General features: G+C 44.2%; 1 protein-coding gene across 1 annotated transcript in view; it reads right to left on the minus strand.

The window, feature by feature from the left end:
* Positions 1–11,503, minus strand: part of lingo4a (leucine rich repeat and Ig domain containing 4a) — a 12,702-nt gene extending 1,199 nt beyond the window's left edge. Inside the window, exons 1-3 of the mRNA XM_062529586.1 lie at positions 11,131–11,503; positions 5,107–5,184; positions 1–3,776 (exon numbers count right to left, since the gene is read on the minus strand). The exon at positions 1–3,776 is cut by the window's left edge and continues 1,199 nt beyond it. Of these exons, the coding sequence (XP_062385570.1) occupies positions 1,926–3,764 (1,839 nt within the window). The 5' untranslated portion in view covers positions 3,765–3,776; positions 5,107–5,184; positions 11,131–11,503 and the 3' untranslated portion in view covers positions 1–1,925. The remainder of the gene's footprint in view (positions 3,777–5,106; positions 5,185–11,130) is intronic.
* Positions 11,504–12,653: the final 1,150 nt, after the last annotated feature.

Consider the following 12,653-nt stretch of genomic DNA (forward strand, 5'->3'; position numbering starts at 1 on the left):
GTTTAGCAAAATGAGATCGCCACCGACGGGGGCAAAAGGGCCGATTTAAGAGAACATCTCCTCACAGAGTAGCAAGGTTGATTTAGCCTCGGGTAATTTGTCATAGCCCACAGAGAGCCGACTCTTAAAACCTCTAGGGCTTTACATTAAAGAGGACATAGAATGGATGGATTAAGTATTGTGCTGTGTTCTCTGATGTTAAAATAGTATAGTATATATTCAACTTTGATTCATAAAAAATAAACTCAATTGCAATTTTACAAGGCCAATTAAAACCTTATATTTAGGCTGGGCATTGTAATGGTCCTTTTGACTAAATGATGCCCTCTTTGGCAAGCACAATTGAACTTCAATGGCTTCGCGATATTTGACATCACAAGTAGGCTTTGTTCTAATTCGCCCATTTTTTTTACTGGCTATTTCTAAGTTCAAGATTTTCATATGAAGGAGGGCACAACCATGCCTCATGTTCATGATAGCTCTTTGGTTATGCCCAACCTCTCAAAACCAAGACAAATATGGTTTTCATTCTATGTCTCCTTTCATTTGTTGATATTTTGCATGATGATGGATCTTTCAAACATGTGGATAGGTTTCGTGATAGTGTTCAGTATATAGGCATGCCAGGGCTAATGATAAAGTCTTATGGTTAATGGCTAATGGTTGTGTGATGTTGGTGTTTAACTAGAAGTGAAAGGGAACTTGATCAAAAGCATGCATTAAATATATATATTTTAGTTCAGCTCCAGTTTTTGAAGGAACCATGAACTTGCCCGGTTAGAGTAATATGTTGCAGAATTACCCAGTGTATTTACTGATCACACATCATCAGCTGAACCAAATGAAATGTTCTGTGTTTAGAGAAAGACAACCATTTTCATCCAGATGAAAGTGTTGTTCTGGAAGACATAAGGTCTAAGTATATCACTGGACAATCAGTGAACAATACAATCTCAATGAACACAGTGTTTATTTGTATTGCTGCAGCTGTCTGTCAACAAGCTCAAGAATCTGGTGCTTCTCAATTCCCCTCCACGTGATTTGAAAAAGAGAACTGTTGTTTTTTTTCTTCCTGTCCAGACTATTTTTGTCACAACAAACCATGTACACGTGACTTCATTCAAATAAAACGTGAATGACACTTCCCAGTCCTGTTTCGGGATGAGCGGCGATTCCATACATAAAAGTCTCGGGGTCTAAATCCAATCTTTAATCTCATCGCCCAGCGGCTGTGGAAGAGCATGTCTGTCATAATAAAAAAACTGCACTGGGCAAAAACAAACAGACGCTAAACCCCATCGAGCTCTCCGACTGTGGCACAGTTGTCCTCCAATGGGATCTCAGACTACCCGGGTCACGTGATCGCCAAGGCATTTATTATCCTCCCCGTGATCAGAGATATATCAGGGGTTTTCCGAACAACTCGGATAGAGTTTTTTTTTTTTTTTTTTTTTCTCACTCAGATCTGAGCCTTTAACTCATTTGGAGAGCAGGGTGGGCATATGTAGAGGCCCAGCTTAATTCATGATCATGCACTATATGGACTCTTAAGCTCATAACCAGTGCTATGAATGAATGTTACTGTCTCCTGTGGTCTGTGGATGCAGTATGGAAACCACTGGCCAGTTCAATGCCACACACACACACACACACACACACACACACACACACACACACACTATCCCTTTTTAAAGGTAAAGGTGACAGGTATTTAGCATGACGCTTTTATCCAAAGCAACATGGATTCGCAGCGGCGGGTTCAGGTATCAAACCCAGGCCAACCAATTGCCAGATGGCCAGATGTTTCTGATCGATGTCTGATCATATTTATCTTCCTCTCCAAAAGAACCAACTGGGATGTTTTTCGTCCCGTTTCCCGTCTTGTCAGACACGTCCGGTGCAGAACCAGCATCCGAATCGTCCCCTCAGATGAGCTTCATGGTGAACTTGCTGGGTTCGGCACCTCCACCGCCACCGCCGCCTCCCGACGAGCGCGGCACGAAGTCGATGGTGGCCGTGTGCTTGATCTGGCCTTTGCTCTGACTCCAGAATAACATGAACACGAAGCAGATGGCCACGGAGCTGAGAAACGACAGGAAGCCCATGGTCACGGCGATCACCAGCGTCTTGGCGTCAAACGGGTACGGTTTCGTCTGCTGCGACGAGCCGTTGACGGCGTTCGGCGCCGTCACCAGGCTCCACCCGTCCAGGAAGTAGGAGGCGGAGCGGTTGCGCCCGGAGGACGGGAAGCCACGGACACGCAAGCTCACGGGAAAGGTGTCGTTTCCGGCCGCGTTCGACGCCACGCACAGGTAAGTGCCGCTGTCGTGCACCTGGGCGTAGCGCACCTCCAGAGAGCCGTCGGGGAGGATGCGTATCCGACCCGTCGGGGAGAGCTTGGTGTGTTTGGGGCTGAGCCAGGAGATGGAGGGGACGGGGTCTCCGTCCGCCTTGCAGAGCAACGGCACCGTGTGTCCCTCCTCCACTCTCACCTCCTGCGGCTTGCGGCTCAGGATCCGAGGCGGACGGCAGGTGAAGAGCCCCGGCATCTCGGACTCCGTGAAGTCCTGGAAGGACCTTCCTTGCACCTGGAGGGGCGCGTTGCAGGTCGGCGGGTTGGCGTCGAAGTCCAAGCGCAGCCGGCGTCGCATCACCCACAGCAGGCGGCAGTCGCACGCCAACGGGTTCTCGTCCAGCCTCAAGACCTCGAGGTTGCCCACCGAATGGAAGGCCCCTTCCTCGAGGGTCACAAGCTGATTGGACGAGACGTTTAGGAGGCGGAGGTAAGCGAGGCCATGGAAAGCCTGCAGCTCGACCTGAAGCAGACTGCCCCCAACCAGGTGCAGCTCCTGCAGCCTCAACAGGTCGCCCAGAAGTTTACCTTGAATGGAGGTAATGGGGTTATACGAAAGGTCTAGGTAGCGAAGGTAGACCAGGTGATGGAGGGCGGCGTAAGGAAATGTACTTAGATTACAGTGACTCAATGTTAGAGAGGTCAGGTTCAGGCCAAAAAGGCTATTCCCTGCCAAGGACTCCAACCAGGGGCAGTGGGACACCTCGAGTTCCCTTAGGCGCCCCAGGCGACGGAAAGAGTTGTTGGGCAAGGAAGTGATGACCAGGCGCTTGAGCCGCAGTCTGACCAGGCCAATCAGCTGCGAGAGGGCGTCCGTGGGGATGGCGGTCAGGTTGCAGCGGTCGATGTTGAGCTCCTGGAGGTTGGCCAGCCCGACGAAGGCGCGCTGGGAGATGAAGACCAGGTCGTTCTCGCTGGCCTCCATCCGCTGCAGGTGTGCCAGCTCGCGGAAGGTGTAGTCCAGGAAGACGAGGATCTCGTTCTCGCTGATGTCCAGCAGCCGCAGGCTGGGCAGCCCGGAGAAGACCCCCACGGTGATGATCTTCAGCCGGTTGCGGAACATCCGCAGCGTGAGCAGGTTCTGGAGCCCCAGGAAGGCCTCCACCTCGATCATGGTCAGGATGTTGTCGCTCAGGTCCAGCTCCCGCAGCTGCCCGAGCCCCGAGAACTGCCGGCGGCCGAGGGCCTTGAGGCGGTTGTGCGAGAGGTCGAGCCGCTGCGAGTCTCCGGATATTCCCTCGGGCACGGACGCTAGGTGGCGCCACGAGCAGTTGACCATCAGCACCTCGGAGTAGCACTCACAGCGCTGGGGACAGGGCCACAGGGAGTCGGCCACCGACACTAGCCCCACTGCCCACAGGATGAGGCCTCTCCAGCCCACCGCCCACCAGAAAGCAACCTCCACACACATCTGGGGACCTGCCTGTAGGGGGCAGAGCAGAGAAATAATATCAGTGTTTCAGTCAGGGCTTCAAACCAGAGTTTGTTTTCATTTGGTTCGTTTCGAGACGAAATAGTATTTTAACTTTAATTTCTGGTTATGCGTTCCATCTTAAAATTACTGTTCCCAAACTGGTTAGAATCAAATAAAAATTAAACAATAAAAACAATAACGTTCCATGTAGGGCTATGTGACATGACAATTTTCGGATAGCATAAAAATGTCTAGCCTATTGTTAGGCCTAGATACTTTACTCCACTCCCACTATTTGAAATGTAAGCCCTATTCGCACGGGATTAGTATTACTTGTGGACCTCTGGTAATTTTCTAATTACTGCCCCACCTCTGTGTTACTTGCAGCGCATTCGCACGGGATAAGCAAAGTCTGTAAATTACTCTATTTTCACTGACATTAAAGTCGGATATGTCGTATCATAACATCCGCAGAAAGTAGAAAAGATAGAAAAGATGGGCAATTGCAATAACAATCACTGAGATGCAGATTCGCACGGGATTAGTATGATCACCAGACGTCTGTGTTTGGCAAAATACAGTAGGTAATTTGCGGCGGAATTTTTACTTTTCAAATGACAGACATGGCACATTCGCACGGGACAAAGATTTCAGGCATCCAAATCACAAATCACCAAAGGTCCACAGGTAATACTAATTCTAATCCCGTGCAAATAAGGCTTTAGTCACAATGTTAAGGTCTCATGTCAGGGTCTTGAAAGTGTCAAATTTCAAATGTCAAGACTCTTTAAACGCCTAAGAACCCTACTGTCTCCTTTAAGTAAAAACACTTCATAACACTTGTTTGGATGAGCTGACATTTTGTTGCAGGAACTGGTGTTTCATCTTATCTCAGAAAGTCCAAGGACATAGCATTAGAGGCGAATAATCCCACATAGCATTATAAACTCCGACAAAGAGCACACCATTATCCCACATCCTGAGTGTCAATGGTCTGGATTGCTACTTAGCACAATTGTTAAAGCAGGAGGCAAAGCCAGTGGGTGAAATGTCACAAACAAGTGCCAGGCTTAGGGAAAAAAATAGGCGTCTTTATCCTCTAACCCTGACCATTTCTATGTCTAGACTTGATATTTTTTTTCAACGTGTTTTACATAAACATTTCCAGACTTTATCTTAAGGTTAACCTAACCAACATAATGTGATACTGATTTTTTTAGTAATTTATCAGCAAGGTCAATACCAGAGATGAAACACACAAAAGCAAACAAAACCTAACACAACTTAAAAAAAAATCAGCAGCATATTTCTCCATCCTGTAGAGGTTGAAATAACTCACCAATTGGCCGAGTGGCTACAGCTTCTCATAACCAACAGTGTTTCACAACGCACCAGTCCTTTCTGACCCGTGACTAACCTGCAAATATGTCAAACAACAAAACAACAACAAACAATACAATACAGCAGTATGTTAGTGCACATACAAAATCAGATGACATAATACATAAAACAAAACAAAATAAATTGCTTATACCTACAACGCCTATCTTTCTATATATTTAGTTTATAGTTTTTTTATTCATCAAATATTCCTGTTTTTGATCGTATTTAATGGTTAAACAATGGTTAAATCATATTCTGATATTTTACTGGTATCTGCTAGCTGATTAAAGCATGGATTATGAGGTGTAAAATTAAGTTGATTATTCAGAAACACAAAAATTGCTAATCAACAACAGAGACAGAGTTAGTAGAAGTAAGCATTCTCCAATCACAAAGAGGAGGTTCTTAATGTTAATTAATAATTATTTACATCTAATGCTATGAAAAAAAATAAACAAATGTTATAAAATAAAGTAACGGGAGGGACAAGAGTGCTATAATTCCTGCTGTTGTTAAAAACACATTCATTCAATTCATTTTATTTCTCTAAGTCTTCTGAATGAAAAAATAAATATTATGTAATAGATAAACAACTGGATGATATCCGGTCTCCGTGTGGCTGCTGAAAAGTCTGGATCCCTGTCCAATCTTGCCCCCTCCCCCCTCCGCCCTCCCCCCTCCCCCCTCCAGACCTGCCCAATCCCATGTCCTCCGGCAGCAGTAGCTCTAGTCTTATCCAACCACCCCACTGAGTACCATGGTGACCCCTGATTGACATTTCTTATCTTGTCAGTAAAAAGAGGTTTGGGTGAAACGGCCCTGTGGGGGGATTTGTTGTTGACCACTACACACTTCAGACTGCAGGGCCTTCGCATTTCAATTTGATTCTTGTCACATGGATTTCTTTAATGTGGTCTCATCTGTGCAGGTTACAGTGCAAAGCACAGCAAGCATGGTATAGACTACACGTGGTTGTTTTATCATGCTAATGTTGAAATCCCGTTTAAAAAGACTATTAATTGATATCTATATTAATTTAATCTGTGCTCAATATACTTAATAAACTAATAATATATATTAGTTATATACTGTAACATAATTTCTCAAAAACTCAAAACAAGTCAAACTGATTATGAAAATGAACTTATTAAAGTATAACTGTAACATGTCCTTTACATATCTGTCATCAACATAACTTTGCATTTGCTAGAGCCCTCAGTCGTGTTGTTGTAGCTACTGTATCGTGCAAGACACCCCGAGCTCTCAGCTCTGGTGTCGATCTGGCCAAATTTAGCTCCGTCTGACTAACATGCAGCTGGCCACCGTCAACCGCTGTGCTGCAGTCACACATCAGCACTGGCACAGCGGGCTGGGGACCGATTCGTGGAGGAGTCACCGAAAAACCTGCAGGAACCGGAGTGTGCCGTCGAGAAGCTACGGTGCGCAGCATAACACAGCAGTCAGGGAAGCAGACTGTTCTGATTAAGTGTCTCATCCCCAGCTGTGCAAAGTGTCTCAGAGAGGCATAATTTGAAGAAAAAAAACAAATTGACAGGTTGTGATAGCGTGCATTGCCTGAGTTGAGGTTTTGTCACTTTACTTGAAGGTGTTGCCATTTTCATCAGCAGAGACAGCTAAAAGCAATTCTTATGGTGATTAAGTATCATCAAGGACAGAGTGCTGACAGGCAGAACACAACATATCCATCAGCACAACTATGACGCATCATTCATCAGCGGTGTGAACATCAAACTGGTATCACAGTCGATAAAAACAGGAATGTTTTATTTCTACAGTATCCCTGAAAACACACTACACTGAGAAGTTACACAATATAGAGTAACAATTCTCTCTCTTCCTCTTGCTTCTGTGTGTGTGTGTGTGTGTGTGTGTGTATGTGTGTGTGTGTGTGTGTGTGTGTGTGTGTGTGTGTGTGTGTGTGCATGTGCATGTGCATGTGCGTACGTACACGCATGTGTGCATTCACCTAGAACAATCAGCAAGATACCAATATGCCTTAAAGTTTCCTTTTCACAGCGAGATTACAGTGACTTTTTCCGTTGAGCATACTGTATGGTCTAGGAAAGTTTTAAATGAGATTTCTTTTCTCAGAACATCTATTCCCCTGATACAGCAGCTATCATGATGCAAAACACAGCCAGCTTGAATAATATTCCAAAGAAACCTTTCATATAACTGCTCCCTGACCTTGGGAATTTGACTCACGACCTTGCCATTGCAGCCGCAGGATTTCACAAAAAATAAACTGGAAAAACAAACAGGCAACACAAATCGGATAAACTGAGAATAGGGGTCTATATGATCCGCAACAAACAATATAAAACTAATACGATTTGGCGCAATATGATCATATTATATATGATGAAATAAAGCGAAAAGTCCTCAGGGCTTTCAAACAGCCCTGAGGACTCTATTACAGTCTGACAAACATGTTCAAAAACACAATACCGCAGTAGGGTATTGAAATGTACACAAATGCCCTGTAAAACACAAATCCAACTGTAAAACCGTTGTTCCGCTGTGAAATATCCACATTTCCTGTTTGCCCTCCTGTCAACTGTCCAGCCTGAACATGTACAGTAACTTACTTTTGATAACGTACATACTGCTGCAATGCCCCACATCTCCACTGAGGTCATGTGATCCCACTTTTCTATGGTCTTATACTGGGGACATGTGATCCCACCCAGTGCCTTTCAGAACCTGAGGACAACCAACTCTGAAATGCGGATTTCTTCTGTTTTTCATCGAAGCAGTTTCTCTACACCTGGTGCACAAGCTTCTCCACAGAGATGATATGATAGCAGCAGCGCATGGTAGTTTTGCCAACAGTGTATTTAGCCAACCCGGGCTTTTCAAGGACGCTGACCTCTCTGTGTGAGCCGGAGTCACCGGAAGGCAGATGGACAGAATTGCTACAGACCCACCAATGTCCAAAGGCTTTTCTATTTCAACAACAAACTGGTGTGTAGGCCTATATGTGTGTATTTATCACACAAACAATGTGAGAGGAGATAGACCGATGTTAGCCAGTGAAAACCTGGCAATGTGTAACGGGCGTCTGGAGGATATGCAAAGTTTTGGTTTTATGTAAAGTGTTTTACTCTGATGGGGCATGTGGTGACAAGAGAGTTCACTTTGTAAAACTGGCCAGCCAGAGAAGACAGACTAAAGTTAAAAACGAACACATACATACTTACAGTGAGTTTACCTATTTAGACGACCTTTCAATCACTACACCTTCTGGGGGCATTTGCTGAGTTCTTATCCGAGTTATTCGCCATGACTTCTCGCTACCTTTTTCAGCTCTTTTCTGTTGTTGTTGTTGGTTTTTTTTGGTCTGATTCACTCTGTTCACTGTGAATGTCATGCCTACAGAGTTATTGTCCTCTCCTCTCTTCGCCATCTGGGTTTTTTCTGCAATTACAGTACCCAGGCACCAACAAAGATTTTGCAAAGACAACAAAAGGTCAACTGAGCACTCCACAGACCAGATGCCTCTCCTCCTTGCTACGCAGATTTCTTCATAGGCCTTACTTAAAGCTATAGCCTAGGAAAAGGCGTAATGCCAGGCACTGAAGTGCATCTTGCATCCTGAATTTACCTCATTCTGCCCATTTTTGTAGTCAGAACAATGAATATGTTTTCTGTGAATACATTTGAGATTAATCTTCATTAGGGATTATTTATTCATTAGTGTGCTTCTGTAAAGCTCACTGAATGACCCCTGTGTATGAAATGGGGTATATAAATAAACCTGACTTGACTTCACTTGATAATTATCAGGCAGTTGTGCTAGTAGCAACTCACACAGAGGCTACAAAACAGCACAGTCACAAAAGAGAGGGAGGAAGGAAAAAGAGGCTGGGTCTGAATAAAAAAGCCATCTGGACCCCCCGCAGGAGTGCTCTGCGGAGAACGCACACCTCACGTCAGACGTGCCGCGATGTGCTGAGCTCAGCGTGGCCGACCCGGAGGGGGGAGGCCCGACGGACACTAGCTGCTGCCGTGCCGACGGTGGGAAGGAAGCAAACAGGGGAACGTGTACCCGGCACCGCGCGCCATGTGTCGATTCATTTGCCGGCGAGAGCTGTGTGTGTGTGTGTGTGTGTGTGTGTGTGTGTGTGTGTGTGTGTGTGTGTGTGTGTGTGTGTGTGTGTGTGTGTGTGTGCCTGTGTGTGTGTAGTGTGTGTGTGTGTGTGTGTGTGTGTGTGTGTGTGTGTGTGTGTGAAGGCCTGCGTGCGCACGGTGTGCGGCGTGTGTTTGTGCGGTATGTGTGTGTGTGTGTGTGTGTGTGTGTGTTGCTCATTAAAACACGAAAAACTAATTCATCACAAAGCGGTCTGCTGAACTGACACGTTGTCCTTCTCGCACTTCAAATGTCAATGTTTCCTGCAGCATACGCCGATGGTTTGAAGTCAAAGAGAGAACAAAGAAGACAAAACAAAACAATACAAAAACCACAAGCATAATTATCCAGCACATGTCAATTTAAAGCATAAATAATTACATTTTAGGAGCAAGCCCAGCATAGAAAAGTGTTTAATATTAATTAGTCACTCAAACACTGGTAAGTTATTATTATCATTACTGCTCTGTTCAATTTGGTATGATCATTATATTGTTGTGTTAACTCCATTCTCCCTCAAAGCCATTTGGGACTGGCTTTGGAGCTCTTACGCAATATGTCACTCTGACTGCTGATATTCACACGGCAACAGCCCACCAATTCCACAGAGTCAAAGGTAAAACAATTTGATTACTCTAACGCTAATCCCTTCTATGAACCCTTGTATTAATTCGCTGAAGAGAGGTCACCAATGAGTGAGATAGAGCAAACCTCACGGCATATGTTGCTGATTCGCACTGGTGCTACTAAAGCCACGGCCTATTGTAGCCTATGCTGGCCAAAGGTAAGCCAAATTTGGATCCAGTGCGAGGGGGGGGATTAATCACACGGCCGATCCTCACCCACAGCTGGCCTAGCAGCTGCGCCGCACACCCAACACTCACAGAGAGAGAGAGAGAGAGAGAGAGAGAGAGAGAGAGAGAACCTGCTGCTGATGCACAAGATGGGGAAGCCCTCTGTCTGCCAAAGTACTTACAAGCACAGCAGCCTTAACCAGTCCAAAATGTGGAGGTACTGTAGCTTACTGTTCACCAATACCCAAAGTGTTTCTACACCTCCCCTAGCAGCCATTTTTCTCAAGTGCTGCACTAGTGGGCTTCTTTTATTATTATTATTATTATTATTCATACATTGGGGCAAGGTTAATGCAACAATTCCAAGCCTTATTTGTCACCCTCTATACATTCACACTACACATTCAGTGGATGTGTCTATCACTGTACCTCAGGGAATGGTAGACTGCAAGGCTATGGAGATGAGCAGCCTACCCTGATGGCAAGTTTACACTGTAAAATGTGACCAAAGACCTGCTGATTGAGAATGCCCTGTAAAATGATGATGATAATAATAATAATAATAATAATAATAATAATAATAATATTAATGAAGCATGCCATCTTTTCTGTTACTATTAGTTTGACAAGATGCCATTTCAGTTATTTGTCTTCCTTGTTGTGATTGCCTAATTAAAAGAAAGAGATCATCTCCACAGGCAGTCAGAGAAGAGAAAGGGTTTTTTTTTAATCATGAACCAGCTGCAAATTCGACATAGTAATTATAAAGAAGATTTCATAAAATTATTTTGGCATCAAGCAACCTACATTAATGAGTCAGCGCGATTTGTCAAATTATCGAATCATCTTGTCAAACTAATTACTTTAATAGCTGTCTTCCATGGAAAGGGAATACTTAAATTCGCAAAGGAACTACAGCATGAATTAGAAAAACACCACAAAGGACATTACAGTAAGTGTTGTTCTTCATTAGCGAATTTTACTGCCGCTTACAACTACTAACACACACACACGTTAGCTAACATGAAGAACTCACCGACATTCTGACTGGACAATGATGAAGTTTCGAACTCGTCTATGGACATCCAGGCGGTGTATTCCGTTCGCGGTGCATCCTGCGAAGTGCCAAGGCGGCAGGTGAACACACCTGCGAATGCAGAGGACTACCGCGGATTCAGTTTCCGTGTCCAGCCCTGTCAGACGTCCACAGGTGTTAGCCTAGTGTCATATTCACTCTGAACAACATTCTCCATAGCGTTGTTTCCGCCAGTATGTCGCATCTGTCTCACGGATTATTTGGGTCGTCCGTCTCAAACCTGACCATCACGCTCATATTCCGCACGCACGCCACCGAGAGACAACCAAAACATGTTGTCTGTAGTTTCACAATATCTCAACAGTAGGCTACAATGATATGTAGTTGTTTCCGTGTCGTAATAGTTTCTGTTACTTGAGTTAAAGCGACAATAATAGTCTGAAAACAAGTCCTGCGTTGGAGGATTTGTGATCGTATTTATTTATATATTTATTTTAATAAACACGCGGTGGAATCCGGCCAGGATAGTGCATTACTTTCCCCTAGCTTTATCTAAAGGGATGACGGCCAGAAAGGACGGGGCAGCCAAATCAGGGGATTTGGTGAAAACACCAGATGGAGCCTAAGGGCTGAATTCAAACACGGGCTTTTGCGAGGTGAAAGTCATCCTCTATGAAATCATATCACAGAGCAAAAGCCACAGATTGGCCTAAAGATGGCCTTTGCCAATCACCCACACAAGCGTCCATTCATCCTCCAGTAATTGGTTTGTGAACATGTCAGTCAAACTTTGGAGGGAGCAGAGGGAAGTAAATTAGAAGAAAACAAATCTTGATGTCCTTATCAAGACATCCAGCACAGTTTTTAAATCTTACTCAACTCAAAGAAGTTAACCCTGTTTAAAGTTTTAAAATATGGAACCATTGTCTTTCCATCTCCTGTATGAATCTAGGCCTGCTCTTGTTTTGTTTTCTATATATTTAAATCCCTTTTACTTGTGAAGACATCATATGGCTTATACAGCTTGAGAAAAGTGGTTATCAGTGTGGTTATGGTTCCTGGGAGATATTTTTTGTTCTAAACAATGTTGACAAAAAAAATTGTTGTCATCAAAAATGAGCAGTTCAAAGTAGGCATAGCCTATGAAAATACTAATAAAACAATAGGCCTATAGTAACAGAATGATAACCACAGCCATAGAGTTGAAACATAATAACTAACAACACATATAAATAGTGATCGCGAGGAAGACTCATTAGTCACATACAAGGTACAAGGTGACTTCATCATATTTGTCCACATACAATTTATGCAGGATTTAGGAAATATAGGTCTATAGTTTATCACTAGAATCCATTCACTGCAGTTCTAAGTGTAGTTCTTTGTGGTATTCAATACCATATACTGTAAATTGACAGCAATTATTCTACAAAGCCAAAAATGGGTATATAGTAATTATTTCTTTTCAAAAATTATGTTCTCCCACTTAACCCTCTGCATAGCCTATACACTTCTGTCTATTG

Source organism: Sardina pilchardus, chromosome 24 (genome assembly GCF_963854185.1).
Source record: "Sardina pilchardus chromosome 24, fSarPil1.1, whole genome shotgun sequence".
In the NCBI taxonomy this organism is placed as follows: domain Eukaryota; kingdom Metazoa; phylum Chordata; class Actinopteri; order Clupeiformes; family Clupeidae; genus Sardina; species Sardina pilchardus.